Source organism: Lynx canadensis, chromosome B2 (genome assembly GCF_007474595.2).
Source record: "Lynx canadensis isolate LIC74 chromosome B2, mLynCan4.pri.v2, whole genome shotgun sequence".
NCBI lineage: Eukaryota > Metazoa > Chordata > Mammalia > Carnivora > Felidae > Lynx > Lynx canadensis.
The window spans coordinates 32,596,402-32,612,944 of NC_044307.1; the positions used below are offsets into that span (position 1 = coordinate 32,596,402).

General features: G+C 55.5%; 3 protein-coding genes across 13 annotated transcripts in view; 2 read left to right on the forward strand and 1 right to left on the reverse strand.

Annotated features, from left to right (window-relative positions):
* Nucleotides 1–120: 120 nt before the first annotated feature.
* Nucleotides 121–5,463, forward strand: PHF1 (PHD finger protein 1). Of its 5 annotated transcripts, none has more exons than XM_030315245.1 (15): nucleotides 121–509; nucleotides 1,229–1,404; nucleotides 1,499–1,580; nucleotides 1,690–1,785; nucleotides 2,202–2,302; nucleotides 2,389–2,537; nucleotides 2,726–2,821; nucleotides 3,032–3,100; nucleotides 3,237–3,360; nucleotides 3,470–3,537; nucleotides 3,703–3,807; nucleotides 3,932–4,121; nucleotides 4,210–4,304; nucleotides 4,574–4,654; nucleotides 4,816–5,463. In XM_030315245.1, the coding sequence occupies exons 2-15, from the start codon at nucleotides 1,246–1,248 to the stop codon at nucleotides 5,102–5,104; spliced, it is 1,704 nt and encodes a 567-aa protein (XP_030171105.1). In that variant the 5' UTR covers nucleotides 121–509; nucleotides 1,229–1,245; the 3' UTR covers nucleotides 5,105–5,463. The 5 variants fall into 5 exon arrangements, with proteins under 5 accessions (XP_030171105.1, XP_030171103.1, XP_030171104.1 ...); XM_030315243.1 differs by having other exon boundaries at nucleotides 254–509; nucleotides 4,577–4,654; XM_030315244.1 differs by lacking the exon at nucleotides 4,574–4,654 and having other exon boundaries at nucleotides 254–509.
* Nucleotides 5,464–5,559: 96 nt separating this feature from the next.
* Nucleotides 5,560–7,175, reverse strand: CUTA (cutA divalent cation tolerance homolog). Of its 3 annotated transcripts, none has more exons than XM_030315248.1 (6): nucleotides 7,073–7,175; nucleotides 6,466–6,674; nucleotides 6,225–6,284; nucleotides 6,068–6,113; nucleotides 5,911–5,960; nucleotides 5,560–5,785 (listed from the first exon to the last, which is right to left on the reverse strand). In XM_030315248.1, the coding sequence occupies exons 1-6, from the start codon at nucleotides 7,136–7,138 to the stop codon at nucleotides 5,659–5,661; spliced, it is 558 nt and encodes a 185-aa protein (XP_030171108.1). In that variant the 5' UTR covers nucleotides 7,139–7,175; the 3' UTR covers nucleotides 5,560–5,658. The 3 variants fall into 3 exon arrangements, with proteins under 3 accessions (XP_030171108.1, XP_030171109.1, XP_030171111.1); XM_030315249.1 differs by lacking the exon at nucleotides 7,073–7,175 and adding an exon at nucleotides 6,937–7,041; XM_030315251.1 differs by lacking the exon at nucleotides 7,073–7,175 and adding an exon at nucleotides 6,868–6,900.
* Nucleotides 7,176–9,339: 2,164 nt separating this feature from the next.
* Nucleotides 9,340–16,543, forward strand: part of SYNGAP1 (synaptic Ras GTPase activating protein 1) — a 30,838-nt gene continuing 23,634 nt past the window's right edge. For 3 of the 5 annotated variants that reach the window (XR_003968799.1, XM_030315253.2, XM_032593144.1), the window contains exons 1-3: nucleotides 9,340–9,406; nucleotides 12,835–12,956; nucleotides 15,106–15,211. Coding sequence is in view for 4 of the 5 variants with exons in the window: in XM_030315253.2 (XP_030171113.1) it covers nucleotides 9,340–9,406; nucleotides 12,835–12,956; nucleotides 15,106–15,211 (295 nt within the window). In the remaining variant the exon portion in view is untranslated. The remainder of the gene's footprint in view (nucleotides 9,407–12,834; nucleotides 12,957–15,105; nucleotides 15,212–16,543) is intronic. The other 2 variants (XM_030315257.1, XM_030315258.1) reach the window with 1 other exon arrangement.

Consider the following 16,543-nt stretch of genomic DNA (forward strand, 5'->3'; position numbering starts at 1 on the left):
GGCGGGGGCCAGTCTGGAGGCCGGCTGTCGGGAGGGGGGGATTCCCTCCTGCCCCGAAGGCGGGTCTCCCTCCGAGGAAGGGGCTGTGGGGATTCCCTCTCCCTCCTGGTCTTGACTTTCCACCCGCCCCAGCTGTGGAGAGGGCACAGCTCGCTCGGCGGCCTCCAGGCCCGTTGGAGGTGAGGGAGGTGGGGTGAGGTGGTGCCCGCCCCCCCCACCGGCTCCTCCTTCCCCCCAGTCCTCCCCTCCCACCACCCTCCCCCCGAGCCGGTTTGTCCCTCCCCTCCCCTCCCCTCCTTTCCCCCGCCGCCTCCTCCTGCCGCTGCCGCTGCTTTGGCTGCTGCGTCATACGCCCCAGAGCTGCCGGGACGGAGGGGCTGGGCCTGGGGACCCCCCGGCCCTTGCCTGCCCGCCCTCCGACGCCCAGACGTGCCCTCCCCGCGTGGGGGGTTCGCCTCGGTCTCCCACGTCTGCCTCTGCCCGGCTCCCGGCGGCCCCAGCTGTCACTGGTAAGGAGGCGGCGGGAGGCGCCCGTGGGGGGGCAGGGAGCCGGGGGTCGGCGCGCAGGGCGCGGGCGGGAGAGCCTCGCCGCCTAGGCATCGGTTCGGGCTGGGCCGACTCAAGTCCCCTCTCGGACTCGCCGTCATGGGGAGTAGAGACCGGGACTGGGACACGCCCCCCTCCCGGGGCACTCAGGGAAGTTATCTAACCCGGGGGCAGGGAGCCCCGTATTTGAGGGTGACCTGACATAACCTGGCATCAGGTTGATTGTTCTGAATGAGACACGCGGGCCCAGGGAGGCAGCCGTTCCTATTCTGGAAAACATCTCCAGAAAAGGTCCCAAAACACATCTCTGGGTAGCAGAGCACCCCAATTATGATACCTCTAACAGGAGAAGGTGATAGTAGAAACTGAATGGTATCCGTTGCTTCTTCGATCATCGTTTCTCCTACAATCTCAAGGCCAGGATATAGTATCCCAGGGGAGCTCTGGAAGCTGGGAAGCTAGAGAACTAGGTTGGGAGGTGGGGGTAGTTAGGGAGAGGAGAGCCAGGCACCAGAGTTGGAAAAGCTGGAGTCAAGAAGCTTGGGAGGGGGGCTGTGTGATTTCCTATCCAGGTGCTTCAGATTTGGAGTCTGGGGGCACAGCAGCTTGAGTCCTTGAGGCAAAGAAAACTGGGGACAGTTTCTCAACATTCATAACCTTCTCCTATCCCACTTCTGGCTAGGCCCCCCCCAGGATGCAATGGCACAGCCCCCCCGGCTGAGCCGCTCTGGTGCCCCCCCACTTTGGGACCCAGCCTCCCCTGCTCCCACTTCAGGCCCCAGGCCTCGACTTTGGGAGGGTCAAGATGTTTTGGCCAGATGGACGGATGGGCTGCTATACTTGGGGACCATCAAGAAGGTAAGACCTTTTTGATTTCTGACCTAGCGCCTTTCCCCCATTCCCCTTATGTAGTTCTGATTCCTGTTTCATCCCCTATGCTCATCCATTCCAGGTGGACAGTGCTCGGGAGGTGTGTCTGGTCCAGTTTGAGGACGATTCCCAGTTTCTGGTTCTATGGAAAGACATTAGCCCCGGTGAGACCCTGGGGACCCAAGTGTGTGCATGCCATGGAAAATAGAAACTTGACTTGGGGGATGGAAAGGGGCTTGAGGACAGGCCCTGCAACACTGTGTTTCCTCACAGCTGCCCTCCCTGGGGAGGAACTCCTCTGCTGTGTCTGTCGCTCTGAGACTGTGGTCCCTGGGAACCGGCTGGTCAGCTGTGAGAAGTGTCGCCACGGTGAGAGGGCGGGACACCTGAATGGTCTAGCTTGCCTCTGAACCTTCCCTCCACCATGGTCCTTATGCCATTGTCTTGGCTGAGTCCCCAAGCCATTGCTCTGGGCAGTGTCCTCAACCCTGTAACCTCATTCCCTTCCAGCACAGGGAAAAACAGCCATGGAGGGGGGAGGCGTGAGCTTTGTAGACAGTGGGTGCTTCAAATACACCCTTGTCTAATAAGATTTGGGGCAAATCCCCAAACCTCTAGGAGCCTGGTTCCCTCATCTGTAGAATAAGAGTAATTCACTCACCGCAGCAGGATCGTGGCGAAAAATGAAATGAGGTGGCTGAGACTCTTCCTATCCCAGTATCTAGCCCACCCAGGTATGCAATGCCATAAGTGGTTGGTCTACCCTCAATATTATCATTATTCAGCTTATCACCAGGACTGCCACGTTCCCAGAGCTCCAGCCCCTGGAGAGGGAGAGGGCCCATCCTGGGTCTGCCGCCAGTGTGTCTTCGCCATCGCCACCAAGGTAAAGGCACTTTCCTGTGGGAACCCCCTACCCACAGCTTCTCCCCACCACCCCTCTGAGGCGGCCTGTCCACTCCCTCTCTGCAGAGGGGGGGTGCACTGAAGAAGGGCCCTTACGCCCGGGCCATGCTGGGCATGAAGCTGTCACTGCCATATGGACTGAAGGGGCTCGACTGGGACGCTGGACATCTGAGCAACCGGCAGCAGAGCTACTGTTACTGTGGTGGTCCTGGGGAGTGAGTAATGAGGGGGGGGAGGTAAGGAATGAGTGATAGAGTAGGGGGGAGGCGGACTTCGGGGAATGAAGGAGAAAGAACAGAGTGACGCGAGTGCCGAAGAGGGCAGGGGGAGGTGGTGAGTAGGGTCCGGGGCAGTGGAGGTGGGGGCAGTGTCTGGAGGTCACTAGGCCTGTGCTCCCCCGCAGGTGGAACCTGAAAATGCTGCAGTGCCGGAGCTGCCTGCAGTGGTTCCATGAAGCCTGCACCCAGTGTCTGAGCAAGCCCCTCCTCTATGGGGACAGGTGAGACTGGGGCAGCCGGGAGCCACGGGGAGCCCTCTCACTCTGCTCCACCCTCTTGGCGCCCTGCCATGCTGTCTCAGATCTGTCCTCTTCCCAAGCTCTGAAGCTTCCCTTCCCTGCGTGCCCCATCCTTGCTCGTGAGTCCTCTATAGTGTGGTAGGTATTGTTTTCTTGCGTAAGGTGTGTTCTCTCCTTCTCGCCCACTTCCAGGTTCTATGAGTTTGAATGCTGTGTGTGTCGGGGGGGCCCTGAGAAGGTCAGGAGGCTACAGCTTCGCTGGTGAGCTGGTTTGGGGACCAGTGTAACTTCTCTCCGCACCCCCAGGATTTTATCCTGCACACCCCAACCTCCCAGCTCGGGATTCTCTAGGCTCTTTTAATGCTTCCACAACCTTGACAACCCAATATTTCTTCAGGGTGGATGTGGCCCATCTTGTCCTCTATCACCTCAGCGTTTGCTGTAAGAAAAAATACTTTGATTTTGACCGTGAGATCCTCCCATTCACCTCTGAGAATTGGGACAGTTTGCTCCTCGGGGAGGTAAGGGGTAGTGAGGCTTCGGCGGTGAGGGTGGAACAAGGAAGTATAAAGAAAGGGGGAAGGGAAGCACCACTGCTCCCCTGACCCCATTTTCCCTCCCCTCCCCCAGCTCTCAGATACCCCCAAGGGAGAACGTTCTTCCAAACTCCTCTCTGCTCTCAACAGCCACAAGGACCGGTGAGTTGGATGGAGACAGGCTCAGAATGAGATGCAGATATGGATATGGAATCCTGGGAGGGAAGGGGCTGCCACCCCCCTGGAAGATCATCTCTGAAAAGTGACAGCATAAGAAGGGCTCTTTTTTACTGCACTGACCCTGTATCATTTGTCTCCTCACCCCAGTTTCATTTCAGGGAGGGAGATTAAGAAGAGGAAATGTTTGTTTGGTCTTCATGCTCGGATCCCTCCCCCTGTAGAGCCCCTTACTGGAGATGGAGCCCCCACCAGGTCACTGGTCCAGGGAGGATGGGGAAATTCTCAGGGTATCAGTAGGGGGTGGTATATGTATGGAGATGGGGAGGTCTTTGGGGTGTCCGGGAGGGGGCTGGGGGGATAAGGAGGCCTCTTACAGCTTCCCTTCAGGGCAGGGCCCTGGGGGAGGGGTCTCACGTCCCCTGGGGAAGCGCCGGAGGCCGGAGCCAGAGCCCCTGAGGAGGAGGCAGAAGGGGAAAATGGAGGAGCTGGGGCCACCCTCAGCAGTGCGCAATCAGCCCGAGCCCCAGGAGCAAAGGGAGCGGGCTCGTCTGCAGAGGGCACTGCAGGTACAGGGGCAGGGGGATCCCCACGGAGCAAACGGTGGTGTGGGAAGGAATCAAGGATTATCTCTCAGTCCTTTGCTCCTTCTTCTAGGCCTCAGTGTCTCCACCAACCCCCAGCCCTAACCAGAGTTACCAGGGCAGCAGCGGCTACAACTTCCGGCCCACAGACGCCCGCTGCCTGCCCAGGTCAGTGCTCCTTCACCCTCCAACCAGATATGCACCCTTGGAGTCTCTTCTCCAATTATCTACATCCTCTGAACTTTCTTACCCAGAATTATTTCTCCCCCTTGGCTCCCCACTTCTTGTCTTAGAGAGACTTCTAGAACCAATGTCTGATCCCTAGTATTCTGGGGATGGGGATTCCTTGGGGCTAATGTTTGCGCTCTTCCCTTCTCAGTGGGAGAGGGTCCTATTCCCCTGCTTCAGGTCCTGACTTTCCCCCTCCCCAACCCCAGCAGTCCCATCCGGATGTTCGCTTCCTTCCACCCCTCTGCCAGCACCGCAGGGACCTCTGGGGATGGTGAACCCCCAGACAGGTGAGATTCTACCCCTTTGCCTGTGCCACCCCTCTTCACCTCTATGTTCCTAAGTTCCTCAGTCTCTAACTTGATTGCTTCGTTCCTCTGATCCACATGTGAGCTCCATTTTCAGTCAGTCCTTATCTGCATCTGGACTCACAATTGCCTTCTCTCCCTAGGTCACCCCTGGAACTTCACATTGGTTTCCCCACAGACATCCCTAAAAGTGCCCCCCACTCGATGACTGCCTCATCTTCCTCAGTCCCAGCCCCCTCCCCAGGTCTTCCTAGACGCTCAGCACCCGCTTCTCCCCTGTGCCGTAGTTTGTCTCCTGGGACTGGGGGAGGAGTCCGAGGTGGGGTTGGCTACCTGTCCCGAGGGGACCCTGTCCGGGTCCTTGCTCGGAGAGTACGGCCTGATGGTTCTGTGCAGTACCTGGTTGAGTGGGGAGGTGGGGGCATCTTCTGAACAGCCTGCCTCTGCCCACCTCCCCATTCACACACACCGGCACTTTCATACCCTGACCTCTGACCTCACCTACAGCTGGGATGTACCTGGGGAGGTAGGGGGTAGTTCTCTCTACTGCCCAGGCTGGAATCCAGGTGGGGGGATTGGGGGAGAGGCTGTCTCTTCTCTGCTCCCTTCGTGATTCCTGACCCTTCCCCCATCCCTCTTCCCATTTCCTTTGATGTTATTTTGTTACAGCTTTTTAAATATTTTTTAAAATTATTTAACCCCTGGGGACTGAGACTGAGGGCAGGGGGGTGGGGGATGATAAAGGATCCCAGACTCTGTATGATTGAAATAAAGGTAAATAAACAAATCTAGCAGCCCTGGGTCATTCTGGAAGATGAGAACACAGGAAACAGAAGCACTTCTAATCTTCCCAAATTCACATATGTGACAAGAAAAGAGGCAAAAGGCAGAGAGAACCACAGACAGGATTTATTAGGGGCCCAGTTATCACTGCAAGTCAAAGGGCATTGAAATATACAAGGGGAACATGGCAGGAACCGGGCTCATCATGGTAGGACTGTGCTGGAGTCTGCAACTGACTCTGTAACCTGGTGCACCCAATGCAAGTATGGGGAGTTCCCCTGCTCCACAGGCAATGCGATCACCTCGGCCACTTCGTAAGGGTGCACAGAACTGAAAAAATGGTGGGGGCGGGGGGGAGGAATCACTCAAAGATTTACCTAAAGGAGCCCACTCCCTCGGACTGCCCAACAAGTCCTACCCCACGCCCTCACCCCTACCCACGTCAGAGTTCTCACCGAACATAATCTGTCAAAGCTGGAACCAAGGAACTTCGGGTTTTAATCATCTAAGAAGCAAAGATAAGCATGATTGAATCAGGGGTGGGGTTGATTTCAGGATCTCTTGACGGATAGGAGTCAAAAGGGTTTCGCTGGATGGGGAAACGTTTCTCACCATCAGCACTTCATTGTCCTCCTCAAGCTCTCCTTTCCATTCATAGCTGAAAAGGTCAGGGAGAGAGTGTTAAGGGAGCAAAGACTGCCCTCAAGGAAAGGCCCAGTCAGCCCCTAGAGTCAGGTTAACTCCCCCCCCCCCAAAGCCTATGACTCACATGGATGTAATCTGAGGGATGAGGTTAACGCAGGCTGCCAGGCGCTTCTCCACCACAGCCCTGAAGGTGAAGAGAAAGCCCCATTCAGAATGCCCCATGACCCGGATTTTTGCACTGGCAGCCAAAGGACAGGGTTCCAAAGCGGGAGATCAGGCAGGAAGCTGCAGGAGTGCACTTCTCTGCCACCTCCAACTCTCTCCCCTCACGATCCTCCTTCCTGGCCCCACGCTAAGGTTCCCACCTGGCGATCTCCTTGGCGACCCTCTCGTTGGGGCAGGTGACAAAGGCTGCAGAGACTGAGCCGGGAACATAGCCTGAGCTCGAGGCCGGCGAGGGCTGGGACGGAGGGCTTCCGGAAGCCATGGTCAGCAGAGCTCGGGGTAGCAAGAGAAGGCGAGAGGCCACAGGCAGCAGCGCCGGCATCCAAAGAAGCGACAGAAGCAGAGCGGCCTGAGAGCACGAAATGAATTCGGTGTCACTCCACAACTACCCGAGGAAACTGCATCTCGTGAACCCCTCGCTTGGATAGACAAGCTCTGCCCTTCCCCTCTTCTGCACCCCGAAGGAAAAGGTCCCTGAAGCTGGGAGAGAAACTTGAGCAATTAAGGCAGACTCGGTTTCCTCTCCCTCCTCAGAAGCCAACCTCTAGGATTTGGGGAGCGGGTGGTGGTAGAGGCTGCGAGGACCGGAAGGGGCGGGGCCGGTCACTCACCCCTGCGCCGAACAGGATTGCGGAAGCCCGCCCCCAACTCATGCAACCTATTGCTGGTAGAGGAGGGTTGAATGTCAAAAATCACACGTAACTCCGAGAAACGACCCCAAACCCAGGAAGAGCGGCCTCTTCTTACCTGGGCAGCAGTCACGTGATAAGAAAAAGCACACCACGCGACCACAGCGGACGCCGGACCGAACATCCAGAGCCAGCCAATCCTGGCCCTCACGTGGCCCAGTTTGCCCCTCCTCCTGAAGGAGGAGGAGCGAAAGGGAATTGGGCCAATCGACAGCCGGATCTGCAGACGTGCGCGGAAATGGCACTCTCGTTTCCGTGTAAACCGAAAAACAGCCAATTGCAGGCTGAGGGGAGCCGCAGCGTCGTTCCACTGTCACGTGAGGGGGCCTGTCTCCCTCAGGCGGCTGTATCTCAATGAGCGACGCGAAGAGGCCAATCGCTGGCCAGCCCCGCACGCCACGTGACGAGAGTGCTGGTGCTAGGAAAGGGGGGGCTGGAGACCCCGCCAATTCGATGCGTCAGGTTGTGGAGTGTGGAATCATCTTTAAACGCCAGAATGTGCCCAGTTACAGCCGTTAGACTGTTCCCGAGGCCTTAAGGAGTGGGAGGGTCTGAGAAGCTCGAATCTCAGGGGGTAAAGAGAGCGCCCCCTGCCTCTTTGGTTAGGACTAACATATGTCTAGGTTGGGTAATGAACAGGGATAATCTGAGAAGCCAGCTGTCCCTGGGCAGGGGAAAGTGATTAGGCAGGGATGTGCATGGCAAGACGATGGCTAGGTGGGGCAAGATGCTTTTTTAAAAGGACAGAGTGAAACCCTGTGAATGGGATAGAGGGTGATGAAAATGGGGCTGAGGGCAATTCAGCCTTCTTAACTAAAACCCTACAGCTGGAGACAGACTGGTGAATGGGGTGGGGGTGGGGAAGAGACGAGGGCAGCAGGTTGGGGATATGGAGGACACCAAGACGTGGTGATGGTCCTTTTGTCCCTCACCCCTCTTCTATTGAACTCTTCAGGACTTATAACACCTCTGAGTCTTGGGTCTCCTTCCCTTAACCCATCCCCCAGGAGCCTGGACCTGTCCTACATAACTTCCCTGGGGCCCAAGCACATCCAGTGACCCAAAAATGGAGAGAGGGGCCAATGAGAGGAGAGAGAGGTGGGAGGAGGCAGCAGAGAAAAGGCTCTTGCCACTCCCCCTACCCAGTATTTCTCCTCCTTTCAAGATCTGGGGTCTCTGGGTCTGCTGGGTGGGTGTCACTGGGCGTTTATCAGAGTTCTGTCCTACCTGCGTCTCTGGGGATGACGTCTCCCTGAGATCTGTCTTTGGATTTGGAGTTTGTTTCTGAGCTGGATCTCTGTAGGGCCTTTCAGTATTTGCAGTGGGATCTTTCTTGGGACCGAGATTCCTTTTTGTTTTGGGAATTTCTGTGTTTCTGGGACCGAGATCACTCTCTCTCCAAGGTCTTTCAAACTCTTTATGAGTTTGGGGTCTCTGCATTCTACATCTCTGAGCTACCTGAGTGTCTCTTTCTCCTCTTCTTCTCTCTTTTCCCTTCTGCCCATCCTCAACCCTCAGGTCTGGAGTTTCTTGGTCTCCTGAATTATCAGTCTCTGAGTCTGCAGTTTCTTTTCTCTGAGATTTAAGTGTGGGGTCTGGTATCTTTGGATCTGAGTTCTCTAAGACCTAATTCGAGGTCTGGATTTTTTCTGAATCTGGATCTCATCTTTTTCTTTGACTCTAGGTCTCTGATCTTGGTTCCTGAAATCACCATCTGATTCTGGAGTCTTAAGATTTCTGTGGCTGTGCAGAACCTTTTTGAAGCTGGACATTGATATTTTGATCTCTGACCCTTCTCTCAATGGGGAGGGGAGTCCAGGATCTGTTTTGTGCCCTGAGATTGGGGTATCTTTCCCTCTAGATTTTGGGTTTAAAATTAACCGCCCCCCCTGGGGGATGGCAAGGTATATTTCTCTGTGGGTCTGGGGTCTGTCAGTCTCAGGATCTGAGGTATGCATCTTTAGAACTGCACTCTGTCTACTATGTTTTTGAGGCAGGGGTCTCTCTCTCTGGTTCTCACTGGGTAGGGGTGGGGGCTGCAGAGTCTCTCTCTCCTCCTCCTCCTGCTCTCTCCTCTCTCGCTCACTCCCCCGCCCCCCTCTCTCTCTCTCTCTCTCTCTCTCTCCCTCCCGGCTGCCGCTGCTGCCGTTGGCTCCTATTCTCCTCCTCCTCCTCCTCTCTCCTCCTCTCTGCTCCTCTCTGCTCCTCTCTCCTCCTCTCTCCTCCTCCTCCTCCTCCACCTCCTCCTCCTTCTCCCCCTCTCTCTCCCCCTCTTTCTCTCTTCTCTTTCTCCCCCGTCCCCCCGCCCCCTCCCCCCCAGGCCTGATGAGCAGGTCTCGCGCCTCCATCCATCGGGGGAGCATCCCCGCGATGTCCTATGCCCCCTTCAGAGGTACGGTGGTGAGGGGAGGGGGAGGGCCAATTGGGGGGGGGCAAGAGGGGGAGGGGCAGGGGCGGGGGGGGGGTGTGCAGAGCCGGGGCCAGGGAGGGGAGCAGCTGAAATGGAGGGAGAGAGAGGAGGACCGGGAAGGCAGGGATGGGAGCAATGGGGAAGGAGGATTGGGAGGCCAGAAGATAGGGGTAGATAGGGGCCGGAGGGGCCAGGAAACAGGCTTTGAATGGGGCTGAAGGGAAAATGATGAAGGGGAAAAGAGATTGCCAGAAAGGGTGGGAATATAGAAGGCTAGGGTTGGGGGGAGACCTGCAGAAATAATTTGGAGGTGGGAGCTGAGAGATGAGGAAGATATTAAGGAAATAGAAGGACAGAGTCTTAGGAGAGGGGCCGGAAGGGGGAAATGAAAACACAGGGATGGAAAGAGAGGCCAAGAAGATGGGGGGGTAGTATATGGTGGAGGGGCTCAGAGAATGGTAGGGGGTTGAAAAAGAGAGGAGGATGGAGGGAGAGAAGAAGGGGCCAGATGGAGAGAGAGGGAGGCAGTGGGGGGTGGGGGAATGGAGGGTCCAGATGGAGGGAAGAGAGGAGAGAGGGAATGGGCTGGGGGAGGAGAGACCAGGGCAGGGGGAGGGCCAAATTATGTGTGTGTTTATTGAGGGGGGGAGGGGGCAATAGAAGTAAGATTGAGCGCTGGGAGTAGAGGGCAGGTTAGGACCCTGCCCCAGACTCTGACCATCACTAAGGCCTTTGACCAGAGAAATGTACCCTCTGGGGTCCTATCCGCCCCCTTCACTTCACCACTTTTACCCCCCTCCCCCACCTCCAATCCTTATTTCCATTCCCCCTCCCTCCTCTGGTGTCCATCACCTATATCTTTCCCCCCATATGGTGTCCGTTCCTTATATGAGTCCCCCTTCTGTTCTTCCCCTATCTCAGTCCCTTCTCTGGCCCATTCCCTCTCCCCTCCCTTCTATCTGGTAGCTCCCTTATATCTCTGCCACCTCTCTACCTCTCCTTCATGACCCCATTGTCTTAGTACCCCTGTTAGGTGCACCTCATTTCCTCTGCCCCATGTCCGACTGGGCTTTTCTGGTATATTCCCTTGTCTCTAGGGATTGACTCTCATTTCTGTCTCCTTTTCACTTAGCTCCATCCCTGTGATTTGTCCCCTAGTCCATCCTCTATCCCTACCCCATTCCCCATCTTGTCACTGCAAGTCTGTGCCTACCTACTTTCCACTAATACCTTACTTCGCTCTTCCACCCGTTCCTCTTTTCTTGTCTCCTCTACTTCCCGGGGCGTTGGAGATTTGGGGTGCAAAGACGTAGGTTTTGATGGTTGGAACAGGGCCTATGAGACATCCCCATCTAAGCCCTGTGGGATTTCTTATCCTAGTAAAATTTTTTCCCTTTTCTCAGCTGTGTTGGTCTGTCTCTTGCATCTGCCTCCCAGAATCATCCTTACTTAAGTCCAGACAATATGTGTGTGTGGGGTGTGTGTTTCCAGAGTCGCTCCTAAGCTAAGTTCCCTGCAACCTTCCCTGCTCCCGGGGGGAAAGTGTCCCCTAAACTCTAGCCTGCCTTCCTGTGGCTACAGCCAGAACCAGCCCCTCCCAGAATGGTTATATGTATCAACAGACTTCTCTTCTGGGAGCCCTCAGAGTCTGAGTGCGGTGGGCATGTTGCCTGCAGTGTGTGCAGTCTCAGAGCCTAGGGACTGGTGATATCTGTATCTAAGAGGGTATTGGAGAGAATCTCTGAAGTGGCATGGAGATAGTGAAAGTCTGGAAGTACTGGGGTTTCTAAATATATGTATTCTAGGGGTTCATCTCTGACTCTGATGTGAAGGTTACGTCCATTTGAAGAACATGCATATCGACAGAAAGGGGCTAGATTTTTCAAAACTTTCCTGCTCAGGGGTATTCAGTTAGATTTTATTTTATTTTAAAGTAGGCTCCACTCCCAACATGGGGATGGAACCCATGACCCTGAGATCAAGAGTCACATTCTCTACTGACTGAGCCAGCCAGGCGCCCCGGGGTACTCATTTAGGAGGGAGCTTAAAGAACAGTTCTTTTCCTGCAATATGTCCATGATTAGTTATCCTGTAAAGGTGACAGGATTTGATTTTTTTTTCTTCCTCTAAATTGTTTCACACTGTGATACCTTAAACCTATTTTCTATCACTTTGATGTCACCAATTTGATTCTTACTTCCATAGGGCCTGTTCCCTGTGTCCCTGTGATGGTGTGTGGCATTGGGATTTAAAGGAGAGACAGTTTGCAGGGATGGGGGAATGGAAAGAACAGCTAAACTGGGTAAGATGCCCCCTGGGGGCATCTCCGAGCATGGGCAATGCTTGGTCTAGTGTTCTTTTTCAGAAGTTTGTCCCCATCCTCAGCTTGCACTTTGGAGGCCCCCTCTCTGTCACAGGCCCAGACCTTCCATCCTTCCTTCCCCTCTTTCTTCCTCAAGCTCCTCACTGTGCCTTGGAGAGGTTCCTAACCTGTGGAGTTGGCTTCCGTCCTGTCCGTGGAGACTAGGTGAAGAGAAGGGGCAGTACTGAATCTTTAATCTCTGGGCATGGAGTGGGAGAAGAGATCAATTCAGTCTCTGTTCATTCAAACAAAGGCATGTCTCCTACCTCCTCACTCTCCAGCCCCTCCATAGCCAGATGTTGACAAGACCTATCCTCCCCCTACCACCAGAAGAACCAGAACTTTCCCCAGAGGTTGAGCGGGGTTGGGCTAGAGGAGGAGGGAGCTGAGAATAGAGGAGAGACAGGAGGAGAGGCCCTCTCCTGTCTCTGATTCTGTGAACAGGTAAGCTCCCTCACTTCCTCTCTTTTCCAGATGCTTAGCTATCAGAATTTCATGACCCAAATGTTCCTACCCACCCCACCCCCATCCTTCTTTCCCACAGCCGTGCAGCCCTCCTCTCACTGTCTTACAGATGGGTGAGCCACCTTCCCTCCAAGTCCTCATCTTCTGGATGCCCTCCCTCTTCCCAGTCACCCACCACCACCATCTCTGTGTGCCTTCCTTCTGCCAGTTTTGCTGTTCCTTCCATCTTTATATATATATTTTTTGATGTGGATGGAAAGCACGGTCACTTTCTCTGCCTCTAAACTTGTACCCTCTCTGTCATGATATGCTTCCCCTCCCTGAAACCCCCCCCCCCGAATTTCTTAACTCAAGTCTACGGAGCCCCCTGTGATGTGATTTCCCCTCCCCTCTTTCCCCCCAGATATACAGGCTTATCTTCTGTTCCTTTAAAGTTACTATGTGCCTATCCTCTATCTGTGATCTCAAGGCGGGTGGGGTGTCATTCTCCCACTTTGTGGACTCTCTCTCTTGCCATTTTGGGCCTCTGTCTCCTAAACGCATAGAGCCTCCCTTACTGTTTCTGTGTGTCTCTGTCCCCCAGATGTACGGGGACCCCCTATGCACCGAACCCAATACGTTCATTCCCCATATGATCGTCCTGGTTGGAACCCACGGTTCTGCATCATCTCGGGGAACCAGCTTCTCATGCTGGATGAGGACGAGGTGAGCGGAGTGGGAAGGTTGGGAAAAGACCTCTGGGTAGCATGGGAGAATGTGGAGAGAATAAGGAGAATCCTCATTAGCGAAGGGATGACAGGCACAGAGAAAGCAAAAAAGAGAGAAACATTTGCAAGTGGCCTGGGGAGGGTGGCCACTGAGATTTGGATTGGGATGTGCAAAAGTACAGGCCTTCTCTCCCCTTGGCCAGGGGGTCTTTCAGGGCCATATGCAGGGTTGGGAAGGAGATGTGGTTCTGAAGATTTGAGGGTGGCTCCTGTTGTCACCCTGACCATATTGTGGGATAGGTTAGGATGGGAAAGGGAAACTGAAGGGTTTGGAGAAGGGGTGGCAAAATGGGTATTGCTTTGGAGGGATCACCTCCAAAGTGATCCTTGAGAACCCTCTCCTCTTCTCCCCACCCCTACCTCAGCAAGACCCATCATTCACCACTGCCAGTCCTGCCCTTATCATGTTGGGAGAGGGAATTGAGGGAAACTGGGCGGTGGGGGGTGGTGGTGCTGGGAGGTACTGGGAGAGATGACAGAAGTCATTGGATGTTGGCGTGGATGGCGGTGAAGATTGGGAAGGTGCCTGCAGTCAGGGTTTAGAGAGACTGGGAGGGCTTCCACCAGAGACATCAATCAGGAAAAGAATATAAGGGAGGGGAAGCCAGGGGGAGGAGGGGAACTAGAAGTAGAGGACATTTTCTAAAGGAGTAGGAGTAGGAGAGGGGCAGGGACTAGTCAAAGTGTGGGAGGTGGGGGCCATGCAGGGCCATTAGAGGCAGGGGAGTATGGGTTCCCACCAGTCACTGAAGCAGCAGTGGGGGACCCATCAGAGAAAACGGGATGCAGATATGGATGCCCAGAGGTGTGATCCAGGGAGTGGCGGTGATCTGGGAGAGCAGCTTTAGAGAGTGATAGGTAGCCTCCGAAACCAGATTAGTGGTGAGAGATGTGCTCCCAGTGCTGTTGGGGAGGGTGTGGTGAGGCAGGGCTAGAATTGGAATTGGGGTTAATCAGGGTTCGGAGGGACCTGAGGGGCAAGTGAGAGTGTGGAAAGATGGCCAGCTAGAACTTCCAGGTCACAGGGGACATGGTGGCTTTAAAGGACGAGGTGGTTAGGGAGTCCAAGTTTTAGGCATTGGGGGGCATTTGAGTGATTCACTAGTGGTCGCGGGTCTTGACCAAAGGTTGTGGTCTGCAGGATGAATTGGGGAAACAGGAACCAATGAGAGTGGGGACTGTTGGGAGGATGAAGAGGGAGAGCAATGGATGGGGTAATGGTGGAATGGTAGAGCTGAGCCCAGGTGGTGGGGGGAACCGGTGGCCAGCAAGCTGAGGGGCACTACAAGTGGCCAGAGTCTGGAGTAGGGAGGGTGGGGGATGGGATGGGATGGGTAGGTAAGCAGCGTTTAGGGCCACAGGGGCTGAAGTGGATGGGTTGTGGACCTGGGGCTAGGGACTAGCGAGGCGGGGTGGTTCTTGTAGGGTAGAGGAGATTGGAGGATTGGAGCTGGGGATGAGGCTCAGGGAGTGGGAATGGCTCAAGAGAAGAGGGATGTGAGAGAGGTTGAGTGGGGGGGGGGGCGAGGGAAGGAGATGAAGGGTGTGGGGAGGTGACCAGGCCCTTTGGGGGGTGTGGGGAGGTTGGGTCCCAGTCTGGCCGAAAGCCCGGCCGTGGGAGGGAGACAAGCTGTAGATCCTGATTATAAATGCAGCTTCTGCTACCCCCGTGACAGGCACGGAGGGAGGGAAGGTGGTGAGGGAGGTGGGAGGTTGGGAGGAAAGCGGGGAGAATGGAGGAATTGAAGGTCAAGGGGAAAGGGGATTAGGAGAGTAGCAGACTCCTGCGGAGTTGCGGGAAGAACTGAGTCGGGTTTGGGAGAATTTCCCGGAGGGTGTTTCAAAAGAAATGGAGGGAGGGAAGAGGAGGATGGGACGGGAGGGAACGAGAGAGAGAGACACTTGGAGAGAGAGGGGAAAGAGCAATCGACTCATCCCGAGACACTTCAAGAGTGTGCGGGAGCAGGGGCTGAAGGTGGGCAGGCCCGATGGAGAGGGAGGTTCATTCTTCCTCGGTGGTGGGGGCGGGGGGCAAGAAGAGGGACGGCTTGGGCCAGTGAGGTCTGACACACCCCCGCATCCCCTAGATACACCCCCTTCTGATCCGGGACCGGAGGAGCGAGTCCAGTCGCAACAAACTGCTGAGACGCACGGTCTCTGTGCCGGTGGAGGGGCGGCCCCACGGCGAGCATGGTACGGCGGCCGAGCAGGCTCTCGTGCCCCGGACAGTCGCGGGGAGAGGGCTGAAGGTGGACCGGGCTGCCGGGGAGTGGGGAGTCCGGGAAATGAGGGAGCTGTCAGGGGGTGGGAGGAGGAGGAGGAGGAGGAGGAGGAGGAGGAGGAGGAGGAGGAGGAGGAGGAGGAGGAGACAAAGTCTCTCATCCTGCGAGTGGGAGCCTGGAAGGAGAAGGCGCCCTCCTCTGGGATCTGGAGCGGGACTGGGGCTGTGGGTGAGAGGCCCCAGTGGTCTTTGCTCTGTTTCGCTCCCTTTTTCCTCTCCAGCAGCGAAGTTTGCCTGTTTTCCTGATGCTTGTAAAAATAGTCTCCTTAGATCTTTAGCTTCCTGTCCGAGCGTTCCGGCCCCTGCCCCTCCCAGCCCTTGGTCTGAGATCGTGGAGAGAATGACCTAGTTCCTGCCCTTCCCCCAGACCTCTGCCCCACCCCCACGGTCCTGATTCCTCTCCCAGACCTTCGGGCCTGTGGGCCCTTCCTCTTTTCTCCCCCCACCCCTTTTTCTCTTCTCTTCAACTGCTGCTATTTTCTGCAATTCTGTCGCCCCCTTTCTCTTTCCTCCCTGATTTCTCATTATTTTCTGCACCCCTCTTGATTCCTCTGTCGCTCCCCTCTGCTCCCAGTGGAACTTCATCAGACCCCCATCATCTTTCTGTCTGTCTGTAGAGCTATCTGCTCAGTCTGTCTCTCCAACTCTCTCCCTCTCTCCATCTGTCTCTTCCCCTCCCTCCCTCTTTCTGCCCCCCCTCCACCCCCCTCTTTAGTCATTTAAAAAAAGATTTTTGTCTTCCTGAGAAGTTCGCTTAAAAGGTTTCCATGGGAACAGTGAGGGTAGATGAAGGCAGAGAACAGAGATCTGCAGCCAAGGTGCAGAGAGACGTCCTCAGCCCCCAGAAACCCCCATTTCACTGCCCCCTATCACTGCATTCCCCTTCCAGGACCTAGGGATCCAGTTCCTCCATCCCCTCCAAACCCCCTGGTGACCCCTTTCTTCCACCAGCAACTCCTCCCCTCAGGGATCCAGACTCCCAGTTTCTCTTGCTCAAAGAGACTGAGTGGCCTGTCTCCATCCTTTGGCATCCTTTTAGCCCTCTTCTGATAGGCCCAGGTCTCACTGCCCTTGGGGGCCAGCTTTGGGGCCCTGGGTGGGTGGGTGGGCAGGGATGTGTGTCATTGTCATGGAAACCTATGACCATGGGGGTGTGTGGATAGCACATTTTTGTGAGGCAAAGCCAGGTGGTGGTGGTGGTGGTGGTGGTGGTGGTGGTGGTGGTGGTGGTGGTGGTGTGTACA

Coding starts and splice junctions, on each gene's coding strand:
- PHF1 (XM_030315245.1), top strand. CDS start 1,246: ATGGCACAGCCCCCCCGGCTGAGCCGCTCTGGTGCCCCCCCACTTTGG. Junction 1,786..2,201: donor CTGTGAGAAGTGTCGCCACG/GTGAGAGGGCGG, acceptor ATCATTATTCAG/CTTATCACCAGGACTGCCAC. Junction 2,538..2,725: donor TACTGTGGTGGTCCTGGGGA/GTGAGTAATGAG, acceptor GCTCCCCCGCAG/GTGGAACCTGAAAATGCTGC.
- CUTA (XM_030315248.1), bottom strand. CDS start 7,138: ATGTTCGGTCCGGCGTCCGCTGTGGTCGCGTGGTGTGCTTTTTCTTAT. Junction 5,961..6,067: donor AGGACAATGAAGTGCTGATG/GTGAGAAACGTT, acceptor TTTGCTTCTTAG/ATGATTAAAACCCGAAGTTC. Junction 5,786..5,910: donor GCTTTGACAGATTATGTTCG/GTGAGAACTCTG, acceptor CCATTTTTTCAG/TTCTGTGCACCCTTACGAAG.